Genomic DNA, 19,188 nt, shown 5'->3' with positions numbered 1-19,188 from the left:
CAGCATTAGGATGGAGCTTGCGAAGCAGTGTGGACAAGTTGGCAATTAAATGCAATCTGTTTGCGATAATATGATGGTTATCTGGTGCCATCTACATATACAAAATACTAACATTAAACTTTGCTAACTCTAGAAATTGACATAAACGGCTTACAATCAGAGCTCAATCAGAACCCTAGAATCATAGATTTAAAACAGAAATTTAGAAACTGGTCCACAAATAGTGACAAAGTTACTGCAGGACAGCAGTTTAAGTGCAAAATGACACTTGGCAACCTTGCTTTTATATAGAATTAGCATCAGAATATAAAGAGCAAAAAAAAATGAATTAGATTTTTCCAAGTCACAAGGTTGACATCATAATTTTGCTTTTGTGTGACTGAGCCCGTAATAATAAGTTTCAATTTTAAAAAAAGAAAGAAAGTTTTAAGCTTTATCTTAGGGTGACTGTCTGAAAAGCCCAAACATTTAACTGATTCCGCATACTCACACTGTTAGTGGGGTCCATGAAATTCAATGTATTGTTAAAAAATATGGGGAAAAGACTAAAGTAAAATGTGATGAATAGTAATTTCAATAGTTGAGTCTGGGAGTAATACGGGAGGTGCTCTGCTTTGCTTGGTGTTCTCAAGAGCTGGGTTGATCCAAACTAACATCTTAAAGCACTAAAGTGACATAGTGGATGCTCAGCACTTTCTGTGTTTCAGTGCTTTTTAATATTATGTTTGACATCACTTATTATTTATGGTTTGATGAGTAGTGTGTAGCGAGCAGGACTGGAGATGTGCAGGGAGTGGTGGGATAGGGTCCACAAGCTGGAGAGTTTACAGGAGAAAAGTGTTGCGTCAAATCAAACTGATATAAACTGTATCGTCTGCTCCTCTTTTCCAATTTAAAACAATATATCGGAACACTTTAAGCAGGCAGCAACACCCAGCCATAACAGATGGAGCACATGAACTGAGGGAATACAAACGTCCTAACATAATTCATGGCGTTCCACTGATGTTAGAAGGAAAGTCAGAGGAGAAGAACACTAAAAGTCAGTGAAAAACATAGATAAATGTCACCTACAGTTGGGCTGCTGGGAGTGGAATAGTACCCATAGCCACATTAGCATCACGTGCTCCACTGCACAGCTATCAAGCTAATTGTGATGGATCAAATTGCCACTGTATGTAGGCAAAGGCTTTTGTTGTCTTCTTGTCAAAGCAAAGACAGAATTTTGTCGTGCAGGTGAACCGCCGTTCGCATCCCACAGATAGTTGCTTAAAATCAAATGCTTTGCTTCAAACTGCATGTCAGCGTTTCGCTCACATGAAATGTCACTGTTGCCAAAACAACGCAGGGGCGTGTGGTTGAAAATCAGCAAGCGGTGCCACACCAACATATTTTTTTCTTGTTTTTTTTACTCTTTATAAAACCGCAGAGGCTGATGCTTCACGCAAAATGTCAACCCTGTCACAGAGATTTGCATGGTTGGACTTTGACATTGGAAAGCTTTTTTTAATATCATCACGCAACTGGAAGTCCAACAAACAATTGCACACGCATCCACATGCACGCTAGCCTCCTGTGGGGATTGTATCATGCGACTGTGGGCACAGGTGCTCTGTGGAATGCCTGTCTATTTTCTGCAGTTAATCGATCACATGAAGTCATCGGAGCTTGACTTTGGGAGTCAGTGGGCCAGAGAGTGATACAGACTATGTGAGTGTGCATCTATGTGTGTGTCTGCGCTGTAATACATCATTGTATTCCATTATCAACGAATCGCTCTATGGCCACTCTAAAGCTGTGAGAGCCTTCTGAGAGACGCTGTAGCTCTGAGGTTTTTCGTCATCCACTCGTTCACACACAAATATCCTATGCGCTCGCACTAACTCACACTTGCTCTTGTTCTCACTCTCTACTCATGCACACACGCAGGCATACACACACATGCTGCACAGTGCAGTCTCAAATGATGGGTATGCATGGGATGGGGGCTCTCTGGAGGTTATCTAATTTGGCCCACTGGTGCCTTAACCACATCTCCCTCGCTTCACTTCATCTCCTCGCATGTCGCTCAAAACTTCCGCTGGCCTAAAATATCCCGCTCACAATTTTACTCTGACTTCGCTCGCCTCCTAACATCATACAACTTTCATTAGGTGCAGACAGAGTGATAGACCTAATTCAGCACCAACCTTTGCCCCCCATCTTATTCCCCTCGACCAGTTACACCCTTGGGATCTGAAAGGCATTTTCAACACAGGGCCAGGATACTGAAACTCTGCTGTACTATATTCTCCCTATATCCTCTTGTGTGTGTCTGTGTGTGTGTGTGTGTATGTATGCATTTTAATGTTATATGTGTCTTCACTCTTTTTATGTTGTTCTCAGTAAGCTAGTATTGGTATAGTATGTTCCTGGAGAACATATTGCCAATTCCTTCCATAAATATTCTCTGATTAATAAGGTTTTTCAGTTTAATTCAATTGAGCTCAGTTGAATTGAATTAAATGTTATTTATATAGCGTTAAATCAAAACAGTCACCCTAAGGTGCTTTATTTTGTAAGGTAAAGACACCAAAATAATAGAGAGAAAACTACAACAACCTCTTTTGAGCAAGCACTTAGCTACAGTGGGAAGGAAAAACTCCCGTTTAATAGGAAAAAACCTGCAGCAGAACCAGGCCCAGGAAGGGGCAGCCATATGCCATGACTGATTGGTGAGAGAAATGAGATGAAAAGGTCAAAACCCACTTAAGCCTTTGGTATACCATGCAGATTTGCCCTCATCACCACAGGGCTAAAAAAACAGAAAAAGGACAAAGAAGCAAACAAACAAACAGGAAGTTTACTAGATCATTTAGCATGAGGGAGTGAGAGTATATGCTTTTTACAATACTTTTTTAATCCTTTGGTGTTAAAAAAGTCATTGTGTCTACCTTGTGTCTAAGTTTAAACATCTTACATTTTCTTTTTCAACTCAAAAGGCTAACCAGCGCACTGGAAACGACAATGGATGCAATTGGAACGCAGCGAGATATCTGAAGACGCTAATTGGAGAGGAGTTACAGAACTCAATCTAAACAGCCTGAAATTGCCTTTTATAAGCTGTTTGTGTATTGGAGTTAACACCTGCAATATCACACATCAACACTGCTCACATTATTGAATTCTAACAGAATACAACCCGCTTTAAAAAAAACCCAAAATCTGTGTCAAAAACTGAGAATAAACATCTTGAATCTATATGTGCAGATGGCAGTGGTGGGAGGCAAAATAAGACATAGTGGCAGAGTATAACATGTAGGAGTCAAGCAAGCATGCATACTATGCAAATGTAGTGTGCCATCTGCAAAACAAAAAAAACAAAAAAAAAGAATGTAAGAAAAAGAGGACAAAGAGGTCATATTTATTGGAAAATACACAATATACAATATAATTTTGATTTGTGGCATATTTAATGGCATCAGCAGGAAGTTGGCTTGTGTACTATGTTCCAATCCATACTGATCCAAAGCAATCTGTTGAGAAAATGGGAAAGGATTTAAATGACAAGGTGTGTATGTCTATCAATGTGTGTGTGTTTGTGTGAGTGTGTGTGCGCGCGTGTGTGTGTGCTTATGTGAGTGTTTGGGCCTTTGCTGAAGCATAAAGGGGCTCAGTGCTGAGCCCGTTCAGTAAGAGAGTCATAGACCATGTGCACAGAATACTAATTCTCCTGCCACAGTCTTTCACACACACACACACACACGCACACACACACACACACACACACACACACACACACACACACACACACACACGTGGCCGTGCTCCATTCTTTTAGGGAAAAAATATCTCCGCAGCTACTGTATTGTATGGCATGCAATTACTCTTTGTCATAAGCCGTGGCGTGTGTTTGCAGCCTGCATTTTTCATTGTGTTTGTATGTGTTCGGGTAAAGGGTTATGCAAACACCTGTATGTAAATACAGTGTACCAGCACACTGTGAGAATAAACACATATTACCCATGTTGCTCGAGATACACAAGAAAAAGCACACACTTCTCTCCGCTCTAATTACCAAGAAGCGATAGTATTCCGTGAGGAAGGGATGAACTGACTGCTTGTGTGTGTGTCTGTGTCTAGGTGTGCGTGTGTAAGTGTGTATTTTTAAGTGACGGACCACTGGCTTCTGCTCAATGCAAGGTTGATCTGGTCCCCAGAGCTCTCGTCAAATCCCAGTTTCCTCTCTAATTTCCTCCTTTCTGTGTTTCCACCTCCTCTTTCTACACCCCTACCACATGCATATGACATAATCCGCAACCTGAATCTGTGCTAACATGAATTCCCTTGGAAGTGAAATGCTGTAACTGTGTGTGTGAGTGTGTGTGAGTGTGTGCAGTATGGATGTGGGAATGTGCAGGGATTAAGGCAGATGTCCAGCAAAGTGACCTTTTGACAGCTGGATAATGAAGCGTATAAGGAAATTAACGACACCTTACTCATAGAAATTCAGACGTCAATATTTAACCCTTTAGAGCCGGTGGGAGCGGGCACGCTCTGTTTTGCGTAACTATTTTTAAATCCCGGTAGCTCTGCAACCACGTAAGCTAGAGCAATAATTTTTTTTGCATATGAAACCGGAGGAGTTGTACTTACATCTTATGCCATCAGCTTGTCCTAAGTCACAGTTTCCTTCCACATATAGCTTTGCAAAAACTGCATAAAAAGCGCTTGCAGCAACAAAAACATAATATTCCAGAAACACGCTTTGCCGATCCGATCAGCTGTTTGTAACACTTCCTACGTTGGAATAGATGTCAGCGCGAACTTTTGCATGTCCGCCATTACCTGCCCGAAACCGGAAGTGACGTCACTTTCGCGGAAATGTAGTTTTTTTTTACCATCAGGGCCTTAGGGCCTATACTGGTGTTTTTAAAAGTTATGTTTGAGTTTATGACTTTCTGTGTCTTTTCTGGGATGCTTAGGACTCATATTGCACTGCTGGAAATAGTTTATTTTGATGCACATGCTGCTTTTTTGCAAATTTGCAGTATAATATTTATTTTCGTTTTTCCTGTAGTATATAAAAATTGGTGTATTTCAAAAATAAAACTATGAAGACACTCAAAATAAATTTCCTGTGGTAGGAAACTATTTTGTGCAAATTTTTTGTATTTACAGTTTTGAGGGATAAGCCTCTTAAATTTCTCTAACTAGAAATATATGTTAAAAAACAAAAACGATTTTCAATTTTTTGTAGTTTATTGCACTTTTTTGCAATTTATGTAATTACTATGCACTTAATGAATACATATTATTAAAATCTGGGCTATAATTGTTGTATTAATGTATAGCAACTTGAAATGCTCCCAAAAATTGCACCACACCATGTAAAAATATAATATAAGCTCTGGCGGACTTGGTTCTATGGTAGGTCTTGAAGGGTTAAGCATGCAGACTTGCCATGAAGTATCTGTAACTAAGCATAGTAAAATACTGTAGTCATGTATGAAAGTCTTAAGCCATCCATCACTTCTTTATTCATTTTATTCAGGGAAGCCGGCACAGAAATAATCTCAGTGGAAGTTTGGCTGTCAAGAAACTATTCAAACGCCAAATTCCACAAGAAGAAATCACATTATTGAAGCAGTGTGGGGTCATGTTGATCAAAAAAAAGTAGAAAAGGCAGGTCAAGCTTCTTCAAAGAAGAGCTTTGAATGCCTCCATTTACAAAGTAAAATTACCAGAAAGGTTGTAATACAAAATACTGACTTTCAAGCTCTTTAGAATTGTACAAACTCAGCTTTTGCCTTACGCACTATATTTCCATTTCCATTTGCACATTTCAATTAATCACTGCACAAATTTTGTTATTTTCCTAATAAAAATTGGGTGACTTAAGACATTTGAACAGCATTGTGTATTACAAAAACTGTCATCCTGAAATAGATGTTTTTTTCCGACAATTTATGAGACTTGAGCATATTTTATTATGTGCACAGGTCTCTGTGGTACTCGACTGTGAAAGGAATGAATCATTGTGTACCACTGTAGCTGATCAAAGTCACTCAGATTAAAGTAAGAGAAATACAAGTCAAAGACAAGTCCAGCTGTCCTTGCTCTCCTGCATTTGTAAACACTGCTGGTGGACATTACAAATATGACCCGAATGTGTCATGACAGCACAAAGCCAGATTGCACTTGCACTGGAGGCAGTGGACACTTCTTCAGCTGCTTCATTCCTATATTTATGGGTTGAACTTTAGTTCCACTCCAGTGCCAAAATAAAAGGAAGAAAGAAAGAAAGAAAGAAAAAGAACACAAGACTGTACGTCTAACAGTCGGCACCAATAAAAATTCTTTTGACAATAGTAATTAATAACAACAAAGTGCTGGTATTTACTGTAAAGGTTGAGCCTTTTTTTATAAATAAAGGAAAAATTACAGCAAAATTACTCTATTAACTTTTTCTATTTATTTTTTAAAGAATAGCAATACATATAAACCACGTTGCATTTAAGTAAAATGCAACCAGTGCAGTTTATGGAGTTTATGGACTTGTTTTTCTTTTTTTTTTCTTTAAAAGAATGGACTCCCGTCTTCTTGGCATGGAGAACAGAGGCTGGAATTTTTTAAGGTTAGCTTGAGGCTGCATCCTATAGTATTTCCTGAAGAGTACATTATTTAAACTGACACTTCTCTGTGCTTACAACAGCAGTCTTTTCATTCCTAATACCGACTAGTGCAAATAATACGATGAATAACAAAAGAAAAACAAGCACCAAATTACAGCCTTTGCTGCAAACTTGAGAAGGAAGCTTCCACTTAGAGCCCCAATTCAATATGTGCATGCCTACTAATTAAATCAAAGGGCAACTACGGTAGATATTGTAGTGTGATGAATGAGCCAACACATACAGGATGGTGTAATTCTCTCACAAATGATTGATGAATGATTGAAAACAATGATGCTAGCTTCATACTCTCCATTCAGCTGTCTCTCACATAAATGAGACGTTCTTATGTCCCCGGGATCCAGAACAGCTCATGATATTAAGAAATATAGTATACCACGGTAAGATAAATCTGCTGTTTATTGCCATTTTCCGATTAGGTGAGGTAGAAGCTACGGGCAAATGTGGTGGAAGCCACGAGCTGACATGACAAGGAACTCCATGTCATCAACTTAATCCTTACACTTCATACACCAGGAGAAGCCATCTGTCATCTATCACAGTGCTGTTGTTGGCACACGTGCGGACTTTATGAATACATAATTGACAAATCACAGGCATGACATGAATGAGTAAAACTACAAGCTATCATGTAAATTACACAGGATCTTAGAATAGGGTGGACATAATGGATGGTCCCTATTTTCATCAGCAATTTAATAGCAGCAATGTACTAATTGAACCCACATGCACTAAAGACATGCAATCAGGGTATCTTATTTGAGAGTTCCTTTGAAGATTTAATGTATTCTGTCATTGCTGTGTAGATATATAAGTGTAGTTCACCATTAAGAATTGGCTAGATTAAGAAAAGGTTTTTCTCTCTTCATCTCTAAAAAGGCCAAATAATTCACTCAAGCAAGGCTGCCTTTCATTCCAAATAGAAATCTAAAGGATCCTGTGTATTTGCAGGAGCAAAGCCTTCAAGCTCACTTTATACCGCAATAGAAACAAGAACATGAGAATGTGAAATTAATCTTTTTATGTAATGCTAAGATCTCTGTCCGTTTTAGTAAGTGCATTTGATTAGTGTGCAAAGGAGAGTTAGCTGTAATATTTTCAGTTTTAGAAAAGAAGGAGGGGAAGAAGCATAAATAGCACGTGGAAATAAGCATCGTGACAAACTATCAACTGTAAACATTAGCCACATGCTAATGTGTGCACATGTATGATAGCACTTTGTATTTCCTTTTTCTTTTTCCCTTTTTCTTTTTCGCTTAATACAAAATGGTTATGTGGAAGACATCAGGTGTGGGCGGAGACAGCTGCTGATGGATTGGAAAAGCCAGGGATCTGAGTTTTATCAAGCAGACCTGACATTCAGCCACAAAACATCTCAGGAACTGAAATGTGCCTTCACTTGCTCATGGTCGTGGTATAACAGTTAGCTCTAAGAATCACATCATAAGCACAAGAGTTACAAAAATATAGAGAAAAGCCTTTTAAAGCATAAACGTGTTGCATTATGGCTTTTTTGCTGTTTTAGGAATACGTACATTGCAGGTCATGTGCAAGTCCAGCTTTTTAGAGTAACTAAAACTGCAAACTATTTACAGCAGTTGAGAAAAAGCCCAAGGTTACATGTTTATTAAACTGGAAAAGCAATCTGTTTGCATTACTTTCCATACTCTCTGCCATTTGAGACATTCGCAGCAAATTTGAGAAAGTTAGATTAGAGAGTTGAGTGATTATTATTGTTTAGTTTGCTCCTCGAAGAGTCAGTGTCAGTAGAGGAGATTCAATTTCATATTCTGCAAACAAGTTTGTTGAATTTACTATGAACTGTTTGGCTACAAAGTACCATCTCTCCCTGCCAGCATCCACTGAGACTCCCATAGAAAAATACACATATGCGGTATTAAAGACCTGGTTGAGCAAAGTGTCACTCTAATAAACTACATAGATAATTTCTTTCTTTGCCAACTCCATGGATGAAGAGCAAACAGGCTTTTTTCACAAGTAAATACTCATCATTTGATGCCTCTGGCTCCCTCGTAGGTACCCTAGGTCATATTTAGTACAATTTGATTACTGTACTGGTTAAGGTCATCTTGTAAAAAGGAAGAAAAGTAGATTTCAGATTCAAATGGCTTAACAATGTAAACTGTGTTGATAAATTACTTTTGTTAAAACAAGAAACTCGACTGAGCCCTGCTGAGTTTAACTTGTATTCATGACGAATTAGAAAGTTCTGTTGATCATGTATTTATCTCATCTATAAATCTAAAATCTAAAGATACTGATTGTGTAACTCGGTGTAATTAGATCTGTTTGCCCATTTCAAGGGAAAGATCTATAGAATTGTTACCTTCAGAAGTTTTAGTTGTGAGTTCAGCTAATTAGATGTCCAGTGGATTGCTTATGTAAAATTTATGAAGAAAGATCTGCAGTATATTTAGTTCCCATCATGGCTTCTCATCGCGAGTTGGCAACCCTGCCTTATTTCATCTTCTTCTTTGATGTGCTTGTTTTTATATGCTTTTCCTCTAATTTCCTAACTCTTGCTCCAAAACCTCTTCTTTTTTTTTTTTTTTAGCACCGACACTCGCCCATCACTATCAGAAAAAATACAGTTTTTATGTGTTTCAGTTCAGTCAACTGACCTTTAACTTTTAACAGTTGTTTTAATACTTACCACTGATTGTAGCCTAATTCTGGCTGGGAATGAAGTCGTATTTGTTGCATAACTATGGAAGCAATATGGTAAATAGATGCATCTCGATGAGGGGTGAGGTCATTAATTATTATTTTTATGATCAATAATAAATGAGTCTGTCTTTCTGCAACTGAGACAGATGAGCTGTTACAGAGTAGCAGTTTTACTTTTTCATTTCAGTTTCATTTTCCTTTTATACAGATGTTGTTCTAAGGCTTAGGCCCTGTTTACTAAAGTCAAAATTCATTTCCTTTGTTCTATTTTTTACTATTTGTTTTCGTCTTAATTTTAAAGTGAGTGTCTGAGTCTCACCACAGCTGACAGTTGAAAATTGGCAACCATGCATTAAGGCAAAAAGTGGACCGGCACGAAGGAGAAAGCTGGCATTTAAGCTTTGTTTTTGAGTGTCTCTGACTCAGCGGGGGCAAAATTGTTTATCTTTCAGTCGACAGAAAGGGGACAGGAGCAGAGTAAAGGCAAGATTATGGCTGTTACTCTGACAGCACAGTCCTGGATTTACAGTAATTTTAACATTTATGGATAATTACTGCAAAAGGGAACTGGTGAGAAAAAAATGTTTTCTACAGAAGACCAGGGGTTGAGAACATCCTGCAGGAGTGGACAGTGGCTGGTTGCTAACTAATCTTTTTTTTCTTCTTCTCTGCTCTCTTTAGGGGTCCCCACAGCGGATTGTGTGCATCCATCTAAACCCTATTGCCAACATTTTCCTCTCTCACGCCAACCCTCTTAATGCCCTCCTTTAATACATCCATAAATCTTCTCTGTGGTCTTTCTCTTGTCCTCCTGCCTGGCTCGCCATATTCAACATTCTTTGCCCAATATATCCACTATCCTTCCTGTGCATATCTCCTATCCGTGTAGATTAAAGGTAGCCTTATCTCTCTAACTTTAACTCAAAACCTGAGCTGCCCTTCTGATGCAATCATTTCTAATGCTCTCTCTTATGGTCACTGCCACTGAAATTCTTAGCATCTCCAGCTTTGCCTCCTGATGCTTTGGTAGCGCCACCTTCTCCAAACCATACATGTGACTGCTAATCAATATGTCAGCAAATAACTGTCTCATGGAAGTGACACAAAAATAAAGCTAAGAGGTCTTTCAGGACAGTGGCATAAGCTGGATAACACTGCAACCCTTAGAATTAATTAACAGAGTTGCATTATCAGTTTGACTTTTGGCCAAAACAGTTACATGGCACTTTCTCAAGCAATAGTACATCAGGTCAAGACAAAATGGTAAATGACTCACTTCCTTAATCTCCCTTAAGTATACCCTTTTCTTCCTCTATGAGGTTATAAGATGATAAATGCTCCCCTGCTCATGAAATCCGGAAGACGATAACCTTCCCACTAGCAAGGTAAAAATCTCCCTAGAGCTCTTAGTGTGTGTGTTAGTGTGTTGTTAAAGGAAGGCCAAGCCTAGCAATAACCTGGTTCTAATTATTACTATGCAGACTGCAAACATGCTTATGAGGCACCCAAAGGAAAATTATTATGCAGTTATGTGACCTGAAAAGCAAACTCCATCTCAGTATATCACATGCACCTCTATATTGTTCTAATTTAATTACATTAGACTAAATACTCTGGTGGCAGTGATGAAGTGAAATGATTAGAAAGCTTTAGCACAAGTGCTTGTCCATTTCTGTTTGGATTAAGCACTTATCTGTGTTGCTTGCAGGCAGAAAACAGATTTATGCGGATGCACACACGCAAACAAATTTCCATGTGTATTGTGCGTGAAAGGATTGTCTTCTTTGTGTCTAATTCATTGATGTAGAAAAGACGGTTTGCATATTGTCCATTGGTGTCAAATCTGATCTAGTCCTAACATTCTCAGTGGATGGATACACACACACATACACACACAATACCGTTCAGCATGTAAACTGAAGTCATGGGAGACCCACCCCTTGGCCACATGGGGGAATCTCTAAAATATAGATCAAAAGGCTGGATTTCTGTCAGGCATTACAAATCTTTTGATGGAAGGTTTAAAGGGCCTCCTTTGAACTGCTTCGTTTTTTTTAATTAAAGGCCAACATGCAAAAGACAAAATTCAAATAATAAATTATCTGTCAAGCAGCCAATGTGACCCCCCTCTCGCCACCTCCACCGCTTCTCGAGGTGCTACAAAAAGGCACAATAACAAACTTTTCTTTTCCATTTGTTACTCCGAGTGGATACATAAAATAAACAACTCAGAGTGTTTGGGTCATCTTGCACCTTGGACTATCTTGCTTTATTGCACGTTGTGTTACAAGGCCAAAGTAATTTTCACATAGGGATGTGTGCTCATGCGTGATGCACTGAAAATAGCAAGAACAGCACTGAAACACCACCTCATAAATTACAGTGAAAGGAATCCTACCTTGTCGTACGTCTCGGGGCGCTATGGCGATTGCATCATTGGAATGCAGTTCGGTGACGCAACAGTCATCAGGAGCCAGTGACCCGTTACTGAAAGTGTGCGGTGTCTCTGGGAGCAGAGGAACAGGTGGTGCCATAATGTTGTGATTTGGACAAATACAGCCTGTCTGGGTCATCCCACAACCATCCCCATCAGAAACCTCCTGGTCTCCATTGTGATCAGTGCGCAAACACTCCTCGAACCATCGGCAGAGCACACCGCAGGTAAACTGACTGGAGTTTTCGTTGTTAATGAGTAACACCTCTACCAGTCTCAGCTCCAGCAATTCCTTAGATACCTGAGGCTCATCTGCAGCTGGATGTCTCGTTAGACACAGTTGGACAAAGTTCTTATCGAACTGCAGAAAGGAGTAAGGTCCGTCTGAACTGGTGCGGCTGCCACAAAGATCGATGACTTCCTGATCTCTGGCTGTGGCCGTCTGTAAGTGCAGGGGACAGCTTTGATTGGCTAGGTGGTGGTCAAGGGAAAGGAGCATGGGGGAGTGTGTCCTACAAATGACAGGGTGGCGCGTGAAGCGGAGATAGAGGGAGTACTTGGTGGGATCCGGGTTTTCCAGAGACCAGGAACAACCCGGTGCCCTGGAGGGAAAAAGCTCCCTTAGGGAGAAAGAGCCATAGAGCACCCCAGCTACAAGGCTGGAGCATGGTGAGGACAAAGGCGAGGGGGCCCCCTCTGCCCCGGTGCTGGGGACGCTATCGGCAACCCCATAGGCAGCCTCAGCCAGGGCAGAGAGAGGAGCTAGAGCGAGGGCAGACACAGCAGCCAGGGCCCCAGCCACAGCCAGGAGAGAGGACAGCACAGACAGACACACCCCACCAGCAGTGTTCATCCTATGACATTCGTCCTGCAGGGGGAGAGAAGAGAGAATAGGATGGGTGAGGCGGGGATAGAGAGAGATCTGATTGGACATTAGACATATTAGGCAATACTTTCAAACAAAATCAACATGACACGGATAAAAGAGAAAAAGTTCAATATTGTATTTAAAAAAATCACATCAAGCTGAAAATGTTTTGGACAGCTTTCTGCCACTCCTCAGAGTAGAATATAAACAACTTCATGGCAGCACTTCTCACGAAGTTCTTCAAACATACACACACAAGCGCCGTCAAAAACACAAACACATCCCTGCTGGGCTGGATTAAAAGGGTTGATGACTTGGCTGTTGAGACATGCACTGTGGGGCCTGCTCTACCCTTTCCTGCTGATATGTGCACACAAACACACAGACAACATCACGTACACATACACACACCATCGCCTGCTGAGAAGCTCCCCCAAGGCTCTGGCAAACTATTACCATCACCGACACAGTGAGGGTCCGCCAACAGCCTGATTTTGACTCACACAACACACACACACACACAGCTGACAAAAAAACCTCTATATACAGTGTTTTAGCATTTTGCTTGAAACAACTTCAATAGTCACTATATTTTTGTATTCTCAGTGTGTCGGCTCCATCACCTAAGACTTTCAAGTGGTTCTGCATAATCGTGGTTTGAAGAGGATGCGTGGGAGATGGGAAATGTTTGCACCACTCTACCAATAACCTTATAGCATAATACCTACTTTTTCTTGCAAAAAATATTACTATGCTTTGAAATTCAATAAATGCCTCAAGACAGCACATACTTTTACTACAACTTTGTACTGTAAACACATTACAAAACTTTACAAAGCTACTACACAATACCACAAAAAGTCATTGATGAATTAAAAAAATGAAACTGCAAAGAAAAAAAACAAACATTTTCTTTGAATTAATGAGCTCTATATAAATAATGTGTTCAGATGCAAAGATGCCATCTCATGAATGAGGAACTTTCTGGGCTGATGTGCTTTTTTTCTTAACTTAATTGATGCATGGTTCTCTTAAGTTCCTCCAGCACCATTTCAAATGCAATGAGGTTTGAACTGGACTTTTGCAGCTGTGCTTGGGATTATTGTCCTGTTTCATGACCTATTGACATATGGCCTCACATTTGACTCTAGAACAATTTGGTATACAACAGTCATTGGTTGACTCAATGACGGCAAGGTGTCCGGGTCCTGTGGCTGCAAAACAAGGCAACTCATCACCCCTCCACCGCAGTGCTTCACAGATGGTATGAGGTGTTTGGCCATAATGCACAGCATCGCATTTGGCCGATACCAAAAACAGCATATCGGCACAAATGTGTCTGCTTTGGTGTCATCTGTCTAAAGGACATTTTTCCACAAGTCCTGTGGTTGGTTCAGATGCAACATGATCTTTTTAGAGGGGAGAGGCTTTCTCCTGGCAACTATTCAAAACAAGCCATACTTGTCATGTCATAAACTTTAACATCTAACATGTTAACCGAGGCTGAACATTGCATGTTCTGACTTTGGGGTGAAGATTTCCACCCTTAGGGAATTGGCAGCTGTCATGAATGTTTTCCACTTGTGAATAATCCATCTCTCTGCGGAATGATGGACGTCAAATGGTTTGAAAAAGGTCTTATAGTCTCTGCAGTCTCTGTAGATGATTAGAAACAATTTCTTTCTCTAAGATTATTGCTGATGTCTTTCTTCCTTGGCACTGATTTAAAACACACCTGAATGCTCCAAATACCCCCGTGTCAAACCTTCTGCTTTTACAGAGGTGCTCACATTTGCTGAAGATCAGTTAATAAGGTACATTTGATTAGCAGCACCTGGCTGCTACTTACCCTCTTCATTCACATGGAAATAATAAGGGTGGTATAATTTTTTTCCACACACTTCTGCATTTGCCTTAATTTCTTATAAAATAGTAAGACACAACTTAGCACATCTTAGGTTTTATTTACCTATTTTTAAATTTTATTTAATATTCTCATTTGATTATTTGATGTCAAGTGTATGAGCTCACAAAATGTCATCTTCTTGTGAGCCAGCTGAGTGAAAGAGAATAAAAACATCCTTCTCTTTCTCTTCTCCTCAGCTGTAGTCTTGATAACTTGCTTGTAGTGGGCCCAAGCTCTTGTTATATAATCCAAATTAAACATTAATGCATAAAAGTGAGAAAAACAGTGGAATTTCTGAAAATCAAGGTGTGTCGTATGTAAATGAAATGGCAGGTAAATCACATATGTACAACCACAAGGGCATGCCACATGAACCGGAAATTACATCCTTTTGCACTTGCACTGGTTATTTTGGGAGTATTTTTTTTCACACTGACAAGTATGGCTGTCTAGAGTGCACTACATAACTATATATTATCCTTATAATGGTCAACAAGTTCTATATGGTCCAGATCTCATTCTAGACGAGTGCCATCTCGGACTGGGAGGGACCACGGATTTTTAACCAATAGCAAAAGAATATCTTGGTACAAATGCAAATTCTATCTACATAGTGAACACTGACAAAATTTCATCAGGTATTGACTTTAAAAATTATGTTAAACTGTTTAATTATTAGTGTGAAGTGTAGCATGACAGTGCCAATCAGATTACTAAACCTTCCTACACAATGACCTACAATGTTTGTACGTTTAGGGCAACTCCACTTCCTTTAGGCTCAGATTAGTGAAATGCAGCAGTTACCTGTACTCACAGGATTTATATAAGTCTGATAAGGCCCTCCATCACTGCACATGTAGTCCACAAGATTTTGGTAAGAGGCTTACTTCACCAATGTCAAGAGGTGACTCCCCAGAGTTAGACAGCAAGAGGCACTTACGCTTATAGGTGTGAGATTTTAATGAGGGCCAAACAAAAGACAACGAGAAAGATGGAGGAGGAAGAGATGTTGAAGGAAGAAGTGAATTAAAGTTAAAGCCATTATACAACAACAGGGGAAATATGTACACAATTTGCATCACTTAACATGAAAAATAAATAATCCCCTTTGGAGTGGGGGGAAGCATTTTGTTGATGCTAACTCAGAGTGATGTACAGTGCATAAAATACTGTCATGCTCAAGGACAGTTGACCTACACGCAATTTTTCTGGACGATAAATCTGCTTCACCGGGGTCACGGGAAGGTCTCCGAAACCAGTATGTCACCCAGTTGTGCAGTGAGGAGCACAGGAAAGACAAATGTTCTTTAAAAATGTCCCATATGTAAGTGATGAAGAAAAAAGAAAAAAGTGTTAATTCTTTTTTTTTTATGTTTGTTTTTGTCAAAGACAGCAACCGGAGACATATTGCAAAAACACACACACATATAACATACGAGTACTTGTACACAGAATATTCATTGTAGGCCTCCATTTGCCAACAGCACACCACTCAAAGGCACCGTACTTCTGTTCCCTTATCAGGCACTGTTTACTCTGGGAGGAGCTGGTAGTCGTGTGGGACAAGTAACCATAGCAACATTGTGATATTCTGTTTTTTTTTCCTTTCTCTCCTTCATCTTAGTCTTGTGTTACGATTTAGACTGGGTGTTTCTTCTACCACATTCCCACCTTGATCCCCCCCCCCCCCACACACACACACACACAGAATGAATGACCCAATGAGCTTTCAAACAGCACTAGTGTGAGCTATAGAGACAAATGCATTGCACAGTGGGGGAAAGGTGGAAGGAATGTAGCATCTTGTGAAATCTGCTCAAGGATGATGCTGTCTGGCATGTGACGGGGTTATAGTCTTGTACCTGTCTGTTACAGACTGTCCTACTTAAATCAATAAAAAGATAAATACACAGAATGAATATCTGTACAATCTGCACAGGGGACACAGGCCCTGTGAAAAACATGTCACTTAGCTGTATGAATATAATGAATTATCTATATGACAAACTTCTTATATTTTTTTCCTTTCTGTACTCAAGGCATCGATGTGCCCTATGCTATATATCAATAAATACAGACTTTTGGATTGTTTCATTTATGTGCCAAAAATCAAAGTGTCTTCTGTAACAGACCGAACAAAAGTGAGGGTAGATATAGTCCAAACCATGCATAGGTTAAGAAAAAAATATACACACATTTTACGGATGAAAAGAAGTCAAAAGCGTTAAGCAAATTGTTTTTGGGACAATGAGCAATGAATATTCATAGAGCCACAGTCTGTGCTGGAGTAGGCCCTAAAGTGCTGTCTTCATGAGGCCATTCTGTCCCACTTCACTCTAAAACAGCACTTTACTATGGGCATCCATAAATATTCATTAGCTTTGATGTCTTCCTTCCCCCTTCCACCTTGACATTAATGTTATCACCAAGGATGGCAAAATATGTATATCCCTCACTCCCCGTCTCACCATCCTCTCCCGCTCTTCTTGGCTCTGTCGTTATTCTTTAATGCCGTGCAAGTGACAATATGACTCATCTGATTTTTGTCCTCACCATAAAACATCTGCAAGACAGAACAGTGCTGGGGCACTAGTTTTGAAATAATATCACAGCACTAAAAAGTATCGCTGTCCTTGACTGGGATTATTATTTCACAGAGTGCTTTAAAGCATCATTAATGACAGATCAAAAATGGGTCTTTTGTCCTCGACAGTAGAGTACTGAATGTAGTTTAGGCGAAACATATACTTTGTTTCAAGAAAAAAAAAGATTTTAATGCTTTTTATGTGTTCTTGCCCTGGAACTTAAAAAAGGGACCTTATATATATTTAGCATTTGAATTCACTCTAGCATAAAAAATGATTTGTATCTATTCCTTTTACACAGCAGGATCCTTTTCCCATGATGATAAAATAGGATATTAATGATCACCAGTTGTATTATTCCCCATACACTTGTCTCTAAAAACCTCGCCTCTGTCTCCAGAAAAGCTTGCCTGACTTCTAAACTTGCATTGAACTGTTGCTGAGCCATGCTGTGAAACCACAAGGCAAAACACCCTGAATGACTGAATTATAAAATAATCTCTGTTTAAGGATCATACTTGAGAAAACCAAAATGCGCTGGTACTGTCGACATTTTTGTGTGCAGCGTAAACTTTAGCTGAACCCACACTTACAACAGAATAATATAACATGTATCACACGTCTTACCTCTATCAATACAGATGGAATAGTAACAGTCTCTTAAAGTAAGTAATAGAGAAAAATTATTTTAAAGCATAAAGAAATGTAGCTATTTAAAATTAAAATTATACTTAAAGTAAAAAGTCAACTTTTTAACTTCTCATCCCTTCTAATCAATTCAATTCAATTTTATTTACACAGCACCAAATCACAACAACAGTCGCCTCAAGGCGCTTTATATTGTAAGGTAGACCCTACAATAATACATACAGAGAAAAACCCAACAATTATATGACCCCCTATGAGCAAGCACTTTGGCGACAGCGAAAAGGAAAAACTCCCTTTTAACTCCCTAACTAACCAATCATGTCACTATTGTATGACAAAATAAATAAATAAATCTATTGCCTGCTTAAAGATTCAATGTGTTCCACTTAGTATCAGTTTCTCCCATTGAGGCAACACGTAAAACTAATGGATATGTTTGGCCTGAGGTCCTCAGTGGAGTAGCCTCAAGCTTCAATTCTTTCAGCTTGGATAGTGAGGCTACAGAAAACCTGCTTATCGCATATTCAGCAGGCATTTCTTCAGGCAGTAATGCACAATAAACCTAGTCATCAGTGCTAATTGAAAGCCATACACTAGTGCAAAAAAGAAAAAAGAATGGTCATTACTCAGAAAAGCTAAATGTACTGTGTGCCTAAGCCTTTAAGGTTCCAATCATAAATCACTGCGAGTTGAAGTCCAGCCAAGAACCTTTGTTGCATATGATTTCCCATGTTTCCCTTTCTCCCCTCAAATCCTGTCAAGTCTCTAGTTTTTCTAACATTTTCAAGTGCAAGCACAAAATGCACAAAATTACGTAAGAAAAAGAACTTAAACCAGCGACATGAAAACAAGCTGTGAGGTGTCACTCTTTAAGTTGACATAATCTTACAGTTATTTTTTGCCTTCATTTAGATGTCTGCTAAATGTGTGATTAACTAAGGTCCACCTGTTGATCATGCATAGCCAACAGGTGGACCTTACCTATAGTTAGTTGTATAATTTGTTGGACAAAGACATACATTTTCTAATTTTGCACATGTACACCACCAAGCTGGATTTTATATCAGAAGTTTCTGCTTAATTTTAAAGGCTTTAGCTAAAGTTAAAGTTACAGTTAGATCCAATATTAATACTCTGTTTAGTTCATTAGTTGCTAATTTTGCTAAGGAAGCATGCTAAGTACTTGCTAAGTGCTGCTGGCTTTTAGATCCTTTCACTGAGGATAGCTTCTTGTTGTGCTAAAATTGATGCCACAATAGCAATGAAGCACAGCAGTTAAGTTGTGTGCTAGGAAACTGACACACTGAGCTCAAAGTTCTAAATCTCCACAGAGCTGAGGGGCAGCAGAGCTTCGTAATAACCCCCCCTCTTCATTGTGACTCTGT

At 39.4% G+C, this 19,188-nt stretch overlaps 1 protein-coding gene across 13 annotated transcripts in view; it reads right to left on the bottom strand.

Moving 5' to 3' along the window:
• Positions 1 to 19,188, bottom strand: part of adgrb2 (adhesion G protein-coupled receptor B2) — a 258,273-nt gene that overhangs the window by 168,928 nt on the left and 70,157 nt on the right. For all 13 annotated transcript variants that reach the window (XM_040020287.1, XM_040020285.1, XM_040020280.1 and 10 more), the window contains exon 2: positions 11,761 to 12,664. In XM_040020287.1, coding sequence (XP_039876221.1) covers positions 11,761 to 12,649 — 889 coding nt within the window. In that variant the 5' untranslated portion in view covers positions 12,650 to 12,664. The remainder of the gene's footprint in view (positions 1 to 11,760; positions 12,665 to 19,188) is intronic.

The sequence above is a fragment of the Simochromis diagramma genome, unplaced genomic scaffold, assembly GCF_900408965.1.
Source record: "Simochromis diagramma unplaced genomic scaffold, fSimDia1.1 OVJJ01000753.1, whole genome shotgun sequence".
In the NCBI taxonomy this organism is placed as follows: Eukaryota; Metazoa; Chordata; class Actinopteri; order Cichliformes; family Cichlidae; genus Simochromis; species Simochromis diagramma.
The sequence above is the reverse complement of the archived record's forward strand: the minus strand, read 5'-3'. Positions and strand labels throughout refer to the sequence as shown.